This window comes from Salmo salar, chromosome 04 (assembly GCF_965601325.2).
Source record: "Salmo salar chromosome 04, fSalSal1, whole genome shotgun sequence".
Taxonomy (NCBI): Eukaryota; Metazoa; Chordata; class Actinopteri; order Salmoniformes; family Salmonidae; genus Salmo; species Salmo salar.
The window spans coordinates 11549474-11564209 of record NC_138294.1 but is presented as its reverse complement, the minus strand read 5'-3'; the positions used below and the strand labels follow the sequence as shown (position 1 = coordinate 11564209).

The window sequence follows — 14736 nt, the reverse complement described above, 5'->3', positions numbered from 1 at the left end:
CAATTGCAATCGGTATATATTTATGCTCAGTGTGTCTTCGGATCCTTGTTGGAGAGTTTGGTTCTGTTGGAGAGTTTTTGTCCGTGTTCTCTCTCTCTCGGTTAGATGGATCTTTCAAAGCGACATTCGTTCATGTCGTTATAGAATGGATGTTTCGTCGGTCTTTGCGTTCAATGATACCGAATTTCTAGCTGCAGACTAGTAATTAATATCAAAGACTTGTTATTATTCTGTCGGTATCGATAGTCTAAAAGTTTAACCATGTGGTATGGTTAAAGCTCAGTAGAGGAATGCATGGTCAAACCTATTGGCCAACTCATAATGGAGTGGAGGCCTGGTCTAAGAAAGAAATTCTGGGTGGGGGTTTATATACTGAACTTAGAAAAGGCTGTCACATGACGCCTTGTCCTGTCTGTGTCCCTGGGGGCGTGCCGATGACTTAGTTCAGCTTTGAACAGAAATACAATTCTCTCACATTAACATCAGTACATAGCATCTCAACATATTCCAAATAGCTTTATCCTTATTAATACATTTTATACAACCATTTAGATGTAAGTCCCATAGCTGAGGCTATCAAATAAACATTATTATGGTAATATGGCAATATTGTCTCTCACGAGTTTCATAAAATTGTACCAAGTGGACCAGTTCGTAGCTGGATTCTTCACCGATCTTTTATACCTTCTCCAGAACATAAATGTCATTCGGTTCCCCCGTCCGGTGAGGTGGAAGAATTCCTTTGTCTCTTTATGAAACCATTCTGTCTCAAAACTATGGCCTGTGAGGCAGGACATTCCCTTTGGAATTTACGACCGCATTCTGACCACATGGTGCATAGAAAAGGCCTGGTGCAGAGGGAGGGGGTTCAACTGTGCTCGCTGTACCTAGAGAGAGGGCAACGTCATGACAAAACCCACACGTGGTTTGTGGTTATGAGGCCGGTTGGATGGACTGCCAAATTCTCTGAAACAACATTGGAGGCGTCTTATGGTAGAGAAATGAACATTAAATTATCTGGCAACAGCTCTGGTGGACATTGCTGCAGTCAGTGTGCCAATTGCACGCTCCCTCAAAACTTGAGACATCTGTGGGATTATGTTGTTTGACACAACTGTACATTTTCGAGTGGCCTTTTATTGTCCCCAGCACACTACATGTTGCATTTATATTTTTGTTCAGCGTAAATTCGTTTTTAAAATACAGCAGTTTTTGTGTTTTATACCTTTTTCATAACGGCAAGGACAAGTTTAATGTCATATGACAATATAATGTTCATTATGTCACTGTGAAAACTGGCTCCAGACATGTCGATAGACCAACTGTAAACCAGCCTATACTTATAACCTTTAGTTTAGAAATGCTAATTAATAAAACATTTATGACAGTGTTACCAGATCATATGTTATTGAAAGAGGAGTATGTCGTGGTAAATATTTACATTTTAGTCATTTAGCAGACATGATGTGTAAGGCCAATGAATGGAGCTGGTATGAAGAACTTTAACAGGAGACAATACCTTGGGATGTTTCCCTGTTTCTTCCTGAGAATCCCTCCTCTGGTTTCGACTCATCTCTGACTTGTTTCAGTGGCTTTTCCTCTTCACAGTTCTATAAAAAGTAGAATTCACAGGTTAACATGTTTAATACATTATGTTGAATCTACAACTGCAGGTCTGTTGAGAATAAAGCACAACAGGTTCAGAATTAGGGATATTTAATGCCGTGTTCAGCATGTATAGTTTTGGTTTAATGCACACTAAGGGTACAGTCAGACTGATCGCATGAACATGGCTGAAATCGTATAGAACATACATCATTATCAGTTTTTGTGTGTCAAAAGTATCACTCCAGTCAAATAATTTCTGATGCCTGACGAGTTGCATACATTAAAAGACGGAGCGTTTGTGTGCTTTTTTGTTTTGTTTTACAATCATCTCCTTCGTCATTCATCCAGCAACAGATAACTCACATAAAAAAAGCAGAAGTTCCACACAAAATCCCAATGTGTCTACATTGATAATGTCACATCATAGGGGATAGACAATACATTTGGAAAAAGTTACTTTATATTTTTTACATAAAAATGTCCTACTTTGAGCCCAAACTCTAGTGGATTACTTGCTACCAACCCGTTTTTGGAAAAGTAAAGTAACGTGATGGCAAGCCATTTTATTTCCATGGCTATTTCCAAACGTCCACTAGGGGCAACGTGCGTGCCTGTTACCATCTAGTACAGGGGGATTCAAACCTTTCATTGGAGACCCCCAGACATTTCACAATTTTGCTGTAGACCTGAACTAGCTCACTGATTCATCTAACCAAGGGCTTGATGATTAGTTGACAAGTTGAATCAGGTATGCTAGTTCTGGAATAGTTCAAATCCATGGAACGGCTGGGGGTCTAAGAGGAGAGGTTTGACTACCTCTGATCTAATAAGCTCGTGACGAGTCAGGGTGATTAGGATGGGTGTGAGGATGGGCTAAAACTGCAAGCTACAGCTCTGAGCATTGTGGGTTCAATCCTAGGCACAATTTTCTTAAATATATATATATTTCTTTTACCCTATCCTAAACCATAAAGCGACAATCTGTGATTGCTACATCCACGTTTTTACTTTTAAATGAATGATAGGTAGCCACTTACTCATGAGCTTAGTTCAACAGTCAAACCCCATCAGAACCCATAATATACGCTATTTTTTTTACTTCATTCATTGTAAACAAACAATATAGGCTCAGGTTTCTGTTTTTACCAAATCAGAGGTTGGCAGACGCTTTGTTGTTTCAACTGCTGATTGGCCCTTTAAAAGGTGAAGGTACAATATATCCATTTAAAACAGCAGCCATAACATCACCAAACAGTCCATGATAACTTATTCAACTTTTATAGTGTACCTAAAAGCAGTGCAACAATGTCACCTTTTTCCCCCGGATACAAATGTGGAAAAAAAATAAATCAAGGCTTTCTATAATCTCTGAGTTACTCAACCGTTCCACAGGCACAAGGTGTACTGGGCTTTCCTGGTGCTCTCAAGGAAGAGAATAGTCAACAGTGAGAAACACAGGCAGGAGATCACTACCGGTTTCCGGACTTCTTGTAGCAGTAGAAGTATGGTTTCAACATGTTGACATGACACAGCCAGGTTTGTTTTTCTGCGCTCCGGCCTGACGTCATCGCTAACGAAACCAGGACATGGTCACTCACATCGAAAGTGCGGGTTCAGGGCTTTCAATCATACCAAACTTTCATTTCTGTTTGGGCCTTCTCCAGATTCTTACTAGCAAACTCACAGGAGCGGGGAAATCTGTATTGAAAAGCGTAAACCTGCTCCAACAAATTTGTTTTTGAGGTGTTGTCCTGCAACAACTTCTCTTTCAGCAAGCACAAAGGACCTCTGACGTGATATCCAAACATGAGCTCATTCAGACTGAAACGCCCACGCTGTAAATAGCACAAGAGGGACCCCTTCATCCCTGTCTTTCTCGAACTCAAAGCAGTAAGCTCTCAATGTATACTTCAAAGTTTTATTAACTCTCTCAAGAATACCAAAGCACTCTTTTCTTTTGGCAAAGGACCAACACAGTCCACCAGAACCCTGCTGAAAGGTTTGTCAAAATCAGGAATAGGATACAAAGGTGCAACCAAAACAGCTTGATTTGGTTTACCCATCCGCTGGCAAATGTAACAGGCTTTACCGTATGCCACAGCATCCTGTTACAGACCAGATACGGTCAAACATACGTCTGCCATAAAACCATTGTGAGCCAACCTCAGTATCTGTTATCGAATTGCTTTTTGGGAAAACCAAAGGGTGTGCAATGTGTGTCCCTCCACTTTGAACAATACAAAGTTTGAGTGAGGTGTCTAGGTCATGTGACCAAGGAGCTATTGAAATTATAAGTCAGAAATGGAAGGTAAAATGAATAAATGAAGTTCAAAGAAATGTAATCATTTTTGAGAACTCCACAGGGTAGGGGCATACAACACTTTGAACTTTTGAATTATTGAATTTTAAGTGATTTATAAATACGTTTGGACATACCTACTCATTCAGCTTTGCACACTCTTGGCATTCTCTCAGCTAGCTTTACCTGGAATGCTTTCCCAACAGTCTTGAAGGATTTCCCACATATGCTGAGCATTTGTTGGCTGCTTTCCCTTCACTCTATGGTCCAACTCATCCCAAACCATCTCAATTGGGTTGAGGTTTGATATTGTGGAGGCCAGGTAATCTGATGCAGCATTTCATCAATCTCCTTCTTGGTCAAATAGCCCTTACAGAGCCTGGGGGTGTGTTGGGTCATTATGCTGTTGAAAACAAGTGATAGTCCATCTAAGCGCAAACCAGATAGGATGACGTATAGCTGCAGAATGCTGTGGTAGCCATGCTTGTTAAGTGTTCCTTGAATTCTAAATAAATCACAGATAGTGTCACCAGCAAAGTACCCCCACACCATCACACCTCCTCCTCCGTGAATCACGGTGGGAACCACACATGCGGAGATCATCCGTTCTCCTACTCTGCGTCTCACAAAGACACGGCGGTTGGAACCAAAAATCTCAAATTTGGACCAAAGGATAGATTTCCACCGGTCTAATGTCTATTGCTCATGTTTCTTGGCCCAAGCAAGTCTCTTCTTCTTATTGGTGTCCTTTAGTAGTGGTGTCTTTGCAGCAATTCGACCATGAAGGCCTGATTCACACAGTCTCCTCTGAACAGTTGATGTTGAGATGAGTCTGTTACTTGAACTCTGTGAAGCATTTATTTGGGATGCAATTTCTGAGGCTTTTAACTCTAATGAACTTATCCTCTGCAGCAGAGGTAACTCTGGGTCTTCCTTTCCTGTTGCAGCCCTCTTGAGAGCCAGTTTCATCATAGCGCTTGATAGTTTTTGCAACTGCACTTGAAGTTTTCCGGACTGACTGACCTTCATGTCTTGATGTAATGATGGACTGTCGTTTCTCTTTGCTTGTTTGAGCTGTTCTTGCCATAATATGGACTTGGTATTTTACCAAATAGGTCTATCTTCTGTATACAACCCCTACCTTGTCACAACACACCTGATTGGCTCAAATGCAATAAGAAGGAAAGGCACGGCACACCTGTTAATTGAAATACATTCCAGACAAAGGGTGGCTACTTTGAAAAATCTCAAATATAAAATATATTTTGGATTTGTTTAACGCTTTTATTTGGTTACTACATGATTCCATATGTGTTACTTCATAATTTTGATGTCCTCACTATTATTCTACAATGTAATAAAAATTTAAAAATAAAGAAAAACCCTTGAATGAGTAGGTATGTCCAAACTTTTGACTGGTACTGTACGTCCAACTCCTTTTCGTTGACAGGTGGGACAAGCCGGCTGTCTGACCAAGATCAAACTCCGTTGAGGGTGCAGGATAGCCTGCCTGGATTCGGAGTGTTTCCAAATCCAATTCTCTTAATCAAATGGCTGCTCACGTTCTTCTTGTTTTTCAATGTGCTCAGAACTCGTATTTTAGTTGCTCCAACTTTGCCTTTAGTTCTAACTCTCTTAGTTGTACATCTACGGAGTACTCTACCACATGTAGGAACCTTTTCATTATTCTTCCCTCTCTGGGAGGATTTCCTCCTCTACCAAAGCAGTACCAATTAACTGACTACTGCTTTTGGATCGACATGTACCACTTTGATGTCATAATGCCTTGCAATGATGAGCAGGTTCACCTTCGTACATGTATCTCCATAGTAGGATTTTCCACAAATGCTTTCCACAAAAACTTAAGGTCCATATTTTTCATTATTAGCCTGTGTGTTTATGCAACTTTCAAAATTATTTCACCAATCTTATAACCCCTCTGAGTGATTGTCAGTAACATAAACTCTACCACAAAATTGTATTTTAAACACTCAAATATCTGGGCACAGTAGAGCTTCAGAGTAGTTGATTAGAGCTCATGGGAAACAAAATCCCGGACGAGCCCCTATTTTGTTACGTTTATGGGGGTGTGCACTGAAAGTTGACTAGCAACAAGAATCTGGGACCGGGAAAGGCGGCGCACAATTGGCCTAGCGTTGTCCGGGTTAGGGAAGGGTTTGGCCAACCGGGATGTCATTTGCGCTATATCGACTCCCTGTGGCAGGCCGGGCACATGCACACTGACCTCGGTCGCCAGTTGTACGATGTTTCCTCCGACACATTGGTGAGGCTGGCTTCCAGGTTAAGCGAGCAGTTTGTCAAGAAGCAGTGCAGCTTGGCAGGGTTGTATTTCGGAGGAGTTTATGAGGCTCTCGACCTTCAGCTCTCCCAAGTTTGTACAGGAGTTGCAGCGATGGGACAAGACTGTAACTACCAATTGGGGAGAAAACTGGGTAACAAAAAAATAAAAAGAATAAAAAAGATATATCCACAGTTGCTAATAGTTACTGGTAGCTACTGTAGCTAGATTTATTGGTCCAGGGAGTAGGTTAGCTAGCCTCTAGCTTCGCCGGTAAAACTCCAATATCACAGCTAAACTCTGCATTCATCCATTATCATTCAATTCCGTTGCAGAAGAGGGAGGAGGAGAGTGGATAGTCTTTGCTATGTAGTAGCTACTGTTAACTGTGCTGTGCTCCATAGCAATTAGCACATGGAGGAAGGTGAAGATGTCCACGCCCGATGAATCAATTTTGATAAGGAACCATAGATTTGTGTTCTGAGGGTGGAATTACACAAGCATTTCCACACTACGACAGGAATTAGGTCTAAACAAAGTACCACATTATTAGTCATAATACCCATAAAACCTAGCAGTCAAACACAAAGGGGATTTTAGAAACACTTCAAATAAGGATTGTGTTTCGTGTAGACTTACTCTGTCGGTTAGCTGCTAATGTGGCTATGACACAGAACTACAAATACCTTTCTCAAGCTGCATGACACTCACCAGTGCCATGATGATCTGGACAAGACCGACAAATCAAGGCATTAACTAACTAATGTTAGCTAAATCTAGTCATTAATTAATTGGCTAAATTTGTTTAAATGTATAATTCTGTGAACTGTCTTGGGCATGTTCTAAAATTTACACAATACCTGTTATCTAGCTAGTTAGCTAGTTAGCAACATTAGCCTGGCTACATGGCTATATTAGCCTTCTATTTGTCTAGTCATTTAAATATATAATTCATTAAAAAAATGTACCTTTCTTTGGCTTTTATTAAACAGAGGTCTAGCTTGCTAGTTGCAACCCCCTAGAGTCAATTGATGCACCGGTGCATCAATCTAAATGACATTTTCTTTTAAATCCCCATCAAGTTTAAGGTAGAGATGTTTTTTTTTTATTGGATGTATCTCAATCCATTGCATCCATCAGTGTCGCACTTCCACATCTGTGCTGAAGGGTGGCACAGTTAGAGCACTGTTTGTCAGACCATGAGACTTCCCTAAGGGCTTGACTTACAAGCTAATGTGACCCCACTGTGGAAAGGAGAGATTCTCCCGACTACAAAGGTTAAAACATTTTTATGGAAGTATGAAGATAGTTTTGTCCCTACCCAAAAATATGGGTTAAATGTGTAAAACATAAAACCTTGTTTCTTAGAAGTTTTTATTGATTGTCTTTTTTTTGCCATTTATGAATATGTTATTCAATGCATTTCTCTGGGCTATAGTAATAAAGACGAAATTCAATATTTTGTCAATTAATTATTTTATTTTATACCTAAAGGGGTCCTAAAATTCAAATAGCTAAATGATTCATAGTATGACCATCTTAAAATAATTCCATATGTCAGTTTATAACCCCCGACTTCTTAGTCTCTAGAGAATGAACTAGCTAGCTAACTTACATGGTGAAGCTAGACGTTCTTGATAATGTTTGTTTGTGTCTGTGGGGAGGGGTTGGTAGCCTACTTGAAGTCCTACTCGACTTGTAGCTACCCTAGCCCTTTCCAGTCTGATCGGAATTTTCCACATCTTGCTGAATCATGACCTGTGCATATATGAAACATTATATATTTTGAAAGCTGAGATGATGACATACAATTGCATCCCATTAATGAAATTGTAATCCGTCAAGAAATAACACCTGTGGAAATGTGTATTTTATATGAAAATCTTTGCTTTTTACCAAACAAGTTAGAGAAAAACTATCTTCATTAGAAAGTGGCAGTTGTTTTGTAAGGACTGAAGATCTGAAATCAGAATAGAAATACATTTTACTGTGAACAAATTACAGCTGTCTTCGCGGCCAACAGTATTTGACACTCTTATCTGGATAGTATGTTAAAAACAAATCTGCACCAAAACACATTACAAATAGCATTGTCTTAAATATGATAAGGAAAGAAAAACAAGTAATTTAATATCAATGAAACAAGAACTTTATTGAAAGAATGAGGTTAGAGGAATACATTTTCTCCCTCTCCTTCCAGTCATCTACAGGATCACTGACCATGTTAAAATGCCCACAGTATTCCAGATAGTAGCTCATGTGCCTGTGTAATGTGTTATCTATGACACTGTTATGCAAGCAGACAGTATTTCAACCACAAAATATGTACCCAAGACCAACTGAAGTCTTATCAGAAACGTGTTTCATTGTTTTCTCAGCTTTTAATGTCCTAAAAAAACAGTCAACCTGACAACATTTTGACATTTTGCACAGTAGCAATCTTTCAACTGTATTGGAGTTTTTGCATTTTCTCCCCGGTCCCTAAACAAAACCGACAAATTTATCCTTGTCAACTAACGCATTAATTCTGTCAATGTAAGACATTATTCTGGAAAGCACTACTTTATTTAGTCTTGTGGGTCAACAAATTATGACAGAAGAGAAGCTGCATGTACTGTACAGTGCATTTGGAAAGTATTCTGACCCCTTCACTTTATCCAAATTTTGTTACGTTACAGCCTTATTCTAAAATTGATTAAAGTATTTTTTTCTCTCATCAATCTGCACACAATACACCATTATGCCACCACAATACCCCATAATGAAATAGCAAAAACAGGTTTTTAGAAATGTTTGTTAATTTATTAAAAATAAAAAAAGGAAATATATAATTTACATAAGTATTCAGACCCTTTACTCATAACTTTGTTGAAGCACCTTTGGCAGCGATTACAGCCTTGAGTCTTCTTGGGTAAAACACTACAAGCACGGCACATCTGTATTTGGGGAGTTTCTCCCATTCTTCTCTCCAGATCCTCTCAAGCTCTGTCAGGTTGGATGGGGAGCATCGCTTCACAGATATTTTCAGGTCTCTCCAGAGATGTTCGATCGGGTTCAAGTCCGGGCTCTGGCTGCGCCACTCAAGGACATTCAGAGACTTGTCCCGAAGCCATTCCTGTGTTGTCTTGGCTCTGTGTTTAGGGTCGTTGTCCTGTTGAAGGTGAACCTTCGCCCCAGTCTGAGGCCCTGAGTGCTCTGGAGCAGGTTTTCATCAAGGATCTCTCTGTACTGTACTGTGGGACCTTATATAGACAGGTGTGTGCCTTTCCAAATCATGTCCAATCAATTGAACTTACAACAGGTGGACTCCAATCAAGTTGAAGAAACATCAAGGATGATCAATGGAAACAGGATGCACCTGAGCTCAATTTCGAGTCTCATAGCAAAGGGTCTGAATACTTATGTAAATGAGATATTTCTGTTTTCATTTTTTATACATTGGCAACATAAAAAAATACTATTTTCACTTTGTAATCATGGGATAGGCAAAATGTTTATTTAATACATTTTAGAACAAGGCTGTAACGAAACAAGATGCTTAAAAAGTGAAAGGGTCTGAATACTTTCCGAATGCATTGTATCTAACCATATTTGACAAACAGATGGCCTACCAAATGTCAGAAGTTATAATATGGCCTAACAAATGTTGGAGGGCATTGTGTCAAGAAGCAGTGTGGCTTGGCTGGGTTGTGTTTCGGAGGATGGATGGCTCTCGACCTTCGCCTCTCCCGAGTCCGTACGGGAGTTGCAGCGATGGGACAAGACTGTAACTACCAATTAGATAACATGAAATTGGGGAGAAAAATGGGTAAACAAAATAAATACAAATAAATAAAACTGGCCAACTACCCCAGTAGAGGGGGGTCTTTAAAACTTTGGTTAGCCAGCACCTTTGATCTCCATCCAGGAGGGCAAGTCATGACAGCCAGGACCAGCCTTTCAAAGTACTACATGGCTACAGATGTGAGTGCCATGGGTCCGTAGTCATTTAGGCAGGTAGACTTAGTGTTCTTGGGCACAGGGACTATGGTGGTCTGCTTGAAACATGTTGGTATTACAGACTCAGACAAGGAGAGTTTGAAAATGTCTGTGACGACACTTGCCAGTTGGTCAGCGCATGCTCAGAGTACACGTCCTGGTAATCCATCTGGCCCTGCGGCCTTGTGAATGTTGACCTGTTTAAAGGTCTTACTCACATCGGCTACGAGAGCGTGATCACACAGTCGTTCGAAACTGATGCTGATGCTCTGATACATGTTTCAGTATTACTCGCCTCGTAATTTAGCTCATCTGGTAGACTCGTGTCACTGGGGAGCTCGCGGCTGTGCTTCCCTTTGTAGTCTGTAATAGTGTGCATGCCCTGCCACATCCGATGAGCGTCGGTAGCCAGTGTAGTACGATTCGATCTTAGTCCTGTATTGATGCTTTGCCTTTTTGATGGTTAGTCGGAGGGCATAGCAGGATTTCTAATAAGCTTCCGGGTTAGAGTCCCACTCCTTGAAAGCGGCAGCTCTACCCTTTAGCTCACTGCAGATGTTGCCTGCAATCCATGGATTCTGGTTAGGGTATGTACAGTCACTGTAGGGACGACGTCATCGATGCACTTATTGACAAAGCCAGTGACTGATGTGGTGTACTCCTCAATGCCATTGGAAGAATCCCGGAATATATTCCAGTCTGTGCTAGCAAAACAGTCCTGTAGCTTAGCATCTGCTTTATCTTACCACTTTTTTATTGACCGAGTCTCTGGTACTTCCTGCTTTCATTTTTGATTGTAAGCAGGAATCAAGAGGATAGAATTATGGTCAGATTTTCCAAATGGAGGGAGAGTTTTGTATGCGTCTCTGTGTGTGGAGTAAAGGTGGTCTAGAAATGTTTCCCCTCTGGTTGCACATTTAACAGGCCGGTAGAAATGAGGTAAAACGGATTTAAGTTTCCCTGCATTAAAGTCCCCGGACACTAGGAGCACCGCCTCTGGATGAGCATTTTACTGTTTGTTTATGGCTGCATACAGCTCACTGAGTGAGGCCTTAGCGCCAGCATCGGTTTGTGGTGGTAAATAGATAGCTACGAAAAATATAAATGAACACTCTTGGTAGATAGTGTGGTCTACAGCTTATCATGAGATACTCTACCTCAGGCGAGCAAAACCCTGAGACTTCCTCAGATATCATGCACCAGCTGTTGTTTACAAATATACATAGACCGGCACACCTTGTCTTACCAGAGGCTGCTGTTCTATCTAGCCGATACAGTATATAACCCGCCAGCTGTATGTTATTCATGTCGTTTTTCAGCCACGACTCGGTGAAACATAAGATATTATAGTTTTTAATGTCCCGGTGGTAGGATATACGTGCTTGTAGTTCATCCACTTCATTATCCAGCGATTGTACGTTGGCCAAGAGTACCGATGACAAAGGCAGATTAGCCACTCATCGCCGGATCCTTACAAGGCACCCTGATCTCCTACTGCAATATCTCCGTCTCTTTCTCCTGCTAATGACGGGGATGAGGGCCTTGTCTGGAGTAAATCCCTCTTGTCTGACTCATTAAAGAAAAAAAATGTTTCCAGTTCAAGGTGAGTAATCGATGTCCTGATGTCCAGAAGCTCTTTTCGTTCCTAAGAGACTGTAGCAGCAACATTATTTACAAAATATGTTACAAACAATGCGAAAAAACAAACACAATAGCACGGTTGGTTAAGAGCCCATAAAACGGCAGCCATCCCCTCCGGCGCCATTAGAACCTTCACCCATTTTCCCCATGTTGCTTCCATCACTTGTTCTTCTCCAGATTTGATAACATCTAGAATCAAAAACAAGTTTTATAAGTGTTGTGGTGTACAGTTGTTTAGGGTTGTGCGGTATCCAGATTATCATACCATTTCTATTCCATACCAGGGTATACGGTATTACCGGAAGTGCACACAAGGGGCAATTAGCATTTTCCAATCTGAGATTAAATAGAGCTGGATAGGGAATAGAGCCAGGGAAAGCCTACATGAAACACAGACCTTGTTTGAAGTGGTTCTTAAAATCCCCTATATGAAAAATTGATGGTGAAAAAACTATTGGAACAATTTCCGTGTTAGACAGCTAGGTTTTAAGGGAATTATGACGCGTCCACTTAGGCATCTCTGCCTCTGACGTAAAAACATTTTTGGCTTCCACACAAAATTACTTCTTTATTTATTTTTTGTGATGGGATGATTGATACTCCAACATTCTGATGCAGTTTTCAAAGCACTACTGATTCAATATAATGTACTGATGCTTATATCAAAGTAACAATACAATGTGATGATGACGTTCGAAGCTTCAGACATCAGACTACCATCTGACAGGTGTCGGAACTCGGAACTGATGCACTGCGACATCTGCTGGAAGCTTTTTGTTTTTATCTAGATATTTTACCTTCTTAGCAGGTGGAAAGATCAACAAGATCTCACAGTCTCACCTCAGAATTAGATGTTCATCCATGTTTCACAAACAACACATTTCCAAATTGTTCCAAACGTCAAATTTCTAAGTTTTGAAGCTCAGGTCGAGTCAAGTTCTTAATTTTGGCCGCTGGTTCAAACTAGGTGAACAATATGCCAATGTGTCCTTCAGCAAGGCACTTGACCCTATTTGCTCCTGTAAGTCACTTTGGATAAGAGCGTCCGCTAAATGACTCAAATGTAAATCGGGTCCCTCTCCTATCATTGCCCATATAAAAACATTTTCCAACTAATTAATCACTGTCAGAACCTATAGGGTTCTGATTTATACCTGGATAGGTAACCAGATTTAAAAAAAGCTCTGGGCCCCAGCGAAAAAAACAATTTCCTCCACCACTCTGGGACCTGTGGTGCCACCTCTGCATCAGGGCATCATCGTCCCAGAAATCGTTGCATTCGGTTGGGTGGGGGGGATTGTGAAAGGATGCAGTTTGGCATAAAAAAACAACAATTGATTTGACCACTCGAAACCCAAAATTAGGGACTTGTGACTTGACTCGACCTGAGCTGTGGAACTTGGCACTTTACTTGAGACTTGCCCATTATTACTTTGGACTTGAAGGTTAAGACTTGAGACTTGCTCATGATTTTTGCAAAATTGTGACTAGGTTCCATCTCTGCGGTGCAGTGCGTGCTTTGCATCGAGCTTTGTGCCTAGCCTGCGCAACCTGTAATTTCCGTGAATCTGATTGGTCAAGACACAGAACACAACGCACAGAATCTGCAGCACTCCAATATTGTGAGCGAGATGACAAATCAAGTCATACAGCTCAAGTCCTAGTTAAGTCAAGAGTCATACAGTAGATGCTCAAGTCGATTGGCAAGTCACAAAATGTGCAACTCGAGTAGTACTCAAGTCCAAGTCACATGACTCGAGTCCACATCTCTGTCCATTTGTATGCTTCCCATCCTTAAAGTTTCCTTTTTTGCATAATTTTACTTTCATTTTTGTACACCAGCTTCAAAATAGGATATTTTTGGTTATTACAAAGATGGTACACTGATCCTCTACACTATACATTGCTTGCTAGGTCACATAAACAAGTTTTAATTAGCAAAACTAAAATAACATAACACATTACAGGAACATGCTTACCACTGAGGATGTAAATTATGTAAGTGTGTCTTACCATCTCTGCCTCCTTATCCTTGTCAATGTTTTCACTTAATACTTCCTCTGCTGGGCATTTCTTGTCAAGGTGTTCACCTAATACCTCCTCTGCTGGGCCTTTCTTGTCAAGGTATTCACCTAATACCTCCTCTGCTGGGCCTTTCTTGTCAAGGTGTTCACCTAATACCTCCTCTGCTGGGCCTTTCTTGTCAAGGTGTTCACCTAATACCTCCTCTGCTGGGCCTTTCTTGTCAAGGTGTTCACCTAATACCTCCTCTGCTGGGCCTTTCTTGTCAAGGTGTTCACCTAATACCTCCTCTACTGGGCCTTTCTTGTCAAGGTGTTTAACATCTCTGCAACATCGACTTCCCATGAGATGCCAGATGTTACTCCCTTGAGGGGTGCCCTGTTCCGAAGAGACACATGACATGTAAAACTTCTCAAATCGGCTGAGACGCACCACACATTCCTTCTGATCCTCAGAAGTACAAAAAATATCGAAACAAGCCCGCCTTTCGTGATCCTCACACCCTTCACTTTACCCAGTACTCTCTCCACAATTGTGATATCTGAAATAGATTTTTTAAGATTGGTAATCCGATCAGCTGCTCCTCATTATCAAACTGTACTCCTACAAGATACTGTAAGAAGGGATATTCTCAGCACTGTACTCTACCTTGCTCCGTTTTCCATTCTTTTGGACAATAGTCCAATTGTCCTTGATTCCACCACCATTAGATTCAAGATCCACATCAGCTTCCGCCATCTTTCATTGACCTTTGCAAAGCATCCGTTCCGCAGTATACCTTTGAAAACCATTGAAAACTACACGCAGAAAAGTCGTGCTATTTGTATTTGAGCATAGATGGGTTAGCTGACAAAGTTTAGAAAATGATGTGCACGCTTCCATGGGGCAG

The 14736-nt window shown here is 40.9% G+C and overlaps 1 protein-coding gene across 2 annotated transcripts in view; it reads right to left on the bottom strand.

Moving 5' to 3' along the window:
• LOC106569656 (uncharacterized) overlaps positions 1-14736 on the bottom strand; it is an 83713-nt gene that overhangs the window by 64838 nt on the left and 4139 nt on the right. For both annotated transcript variants that reach the window (XM_082974107.1, XM_082974106.1), the window contains exons 2-3: positions 13839-14225; positions 1520-1610 (exon numbers count right to left, since the gene is read on the bottom strand). In XM_082974107.1, coding sequence (XP_082830233.1) covers positions 1520-1610; positions 13839-14192 — 445 coding nt within the window. In that variant the 5' untranslated portion in view covers positions 14193-14225. The remainder of the gene's footprint in view (positions 1-1519; positions 1611-13838; positions 14226-14736) is intronic.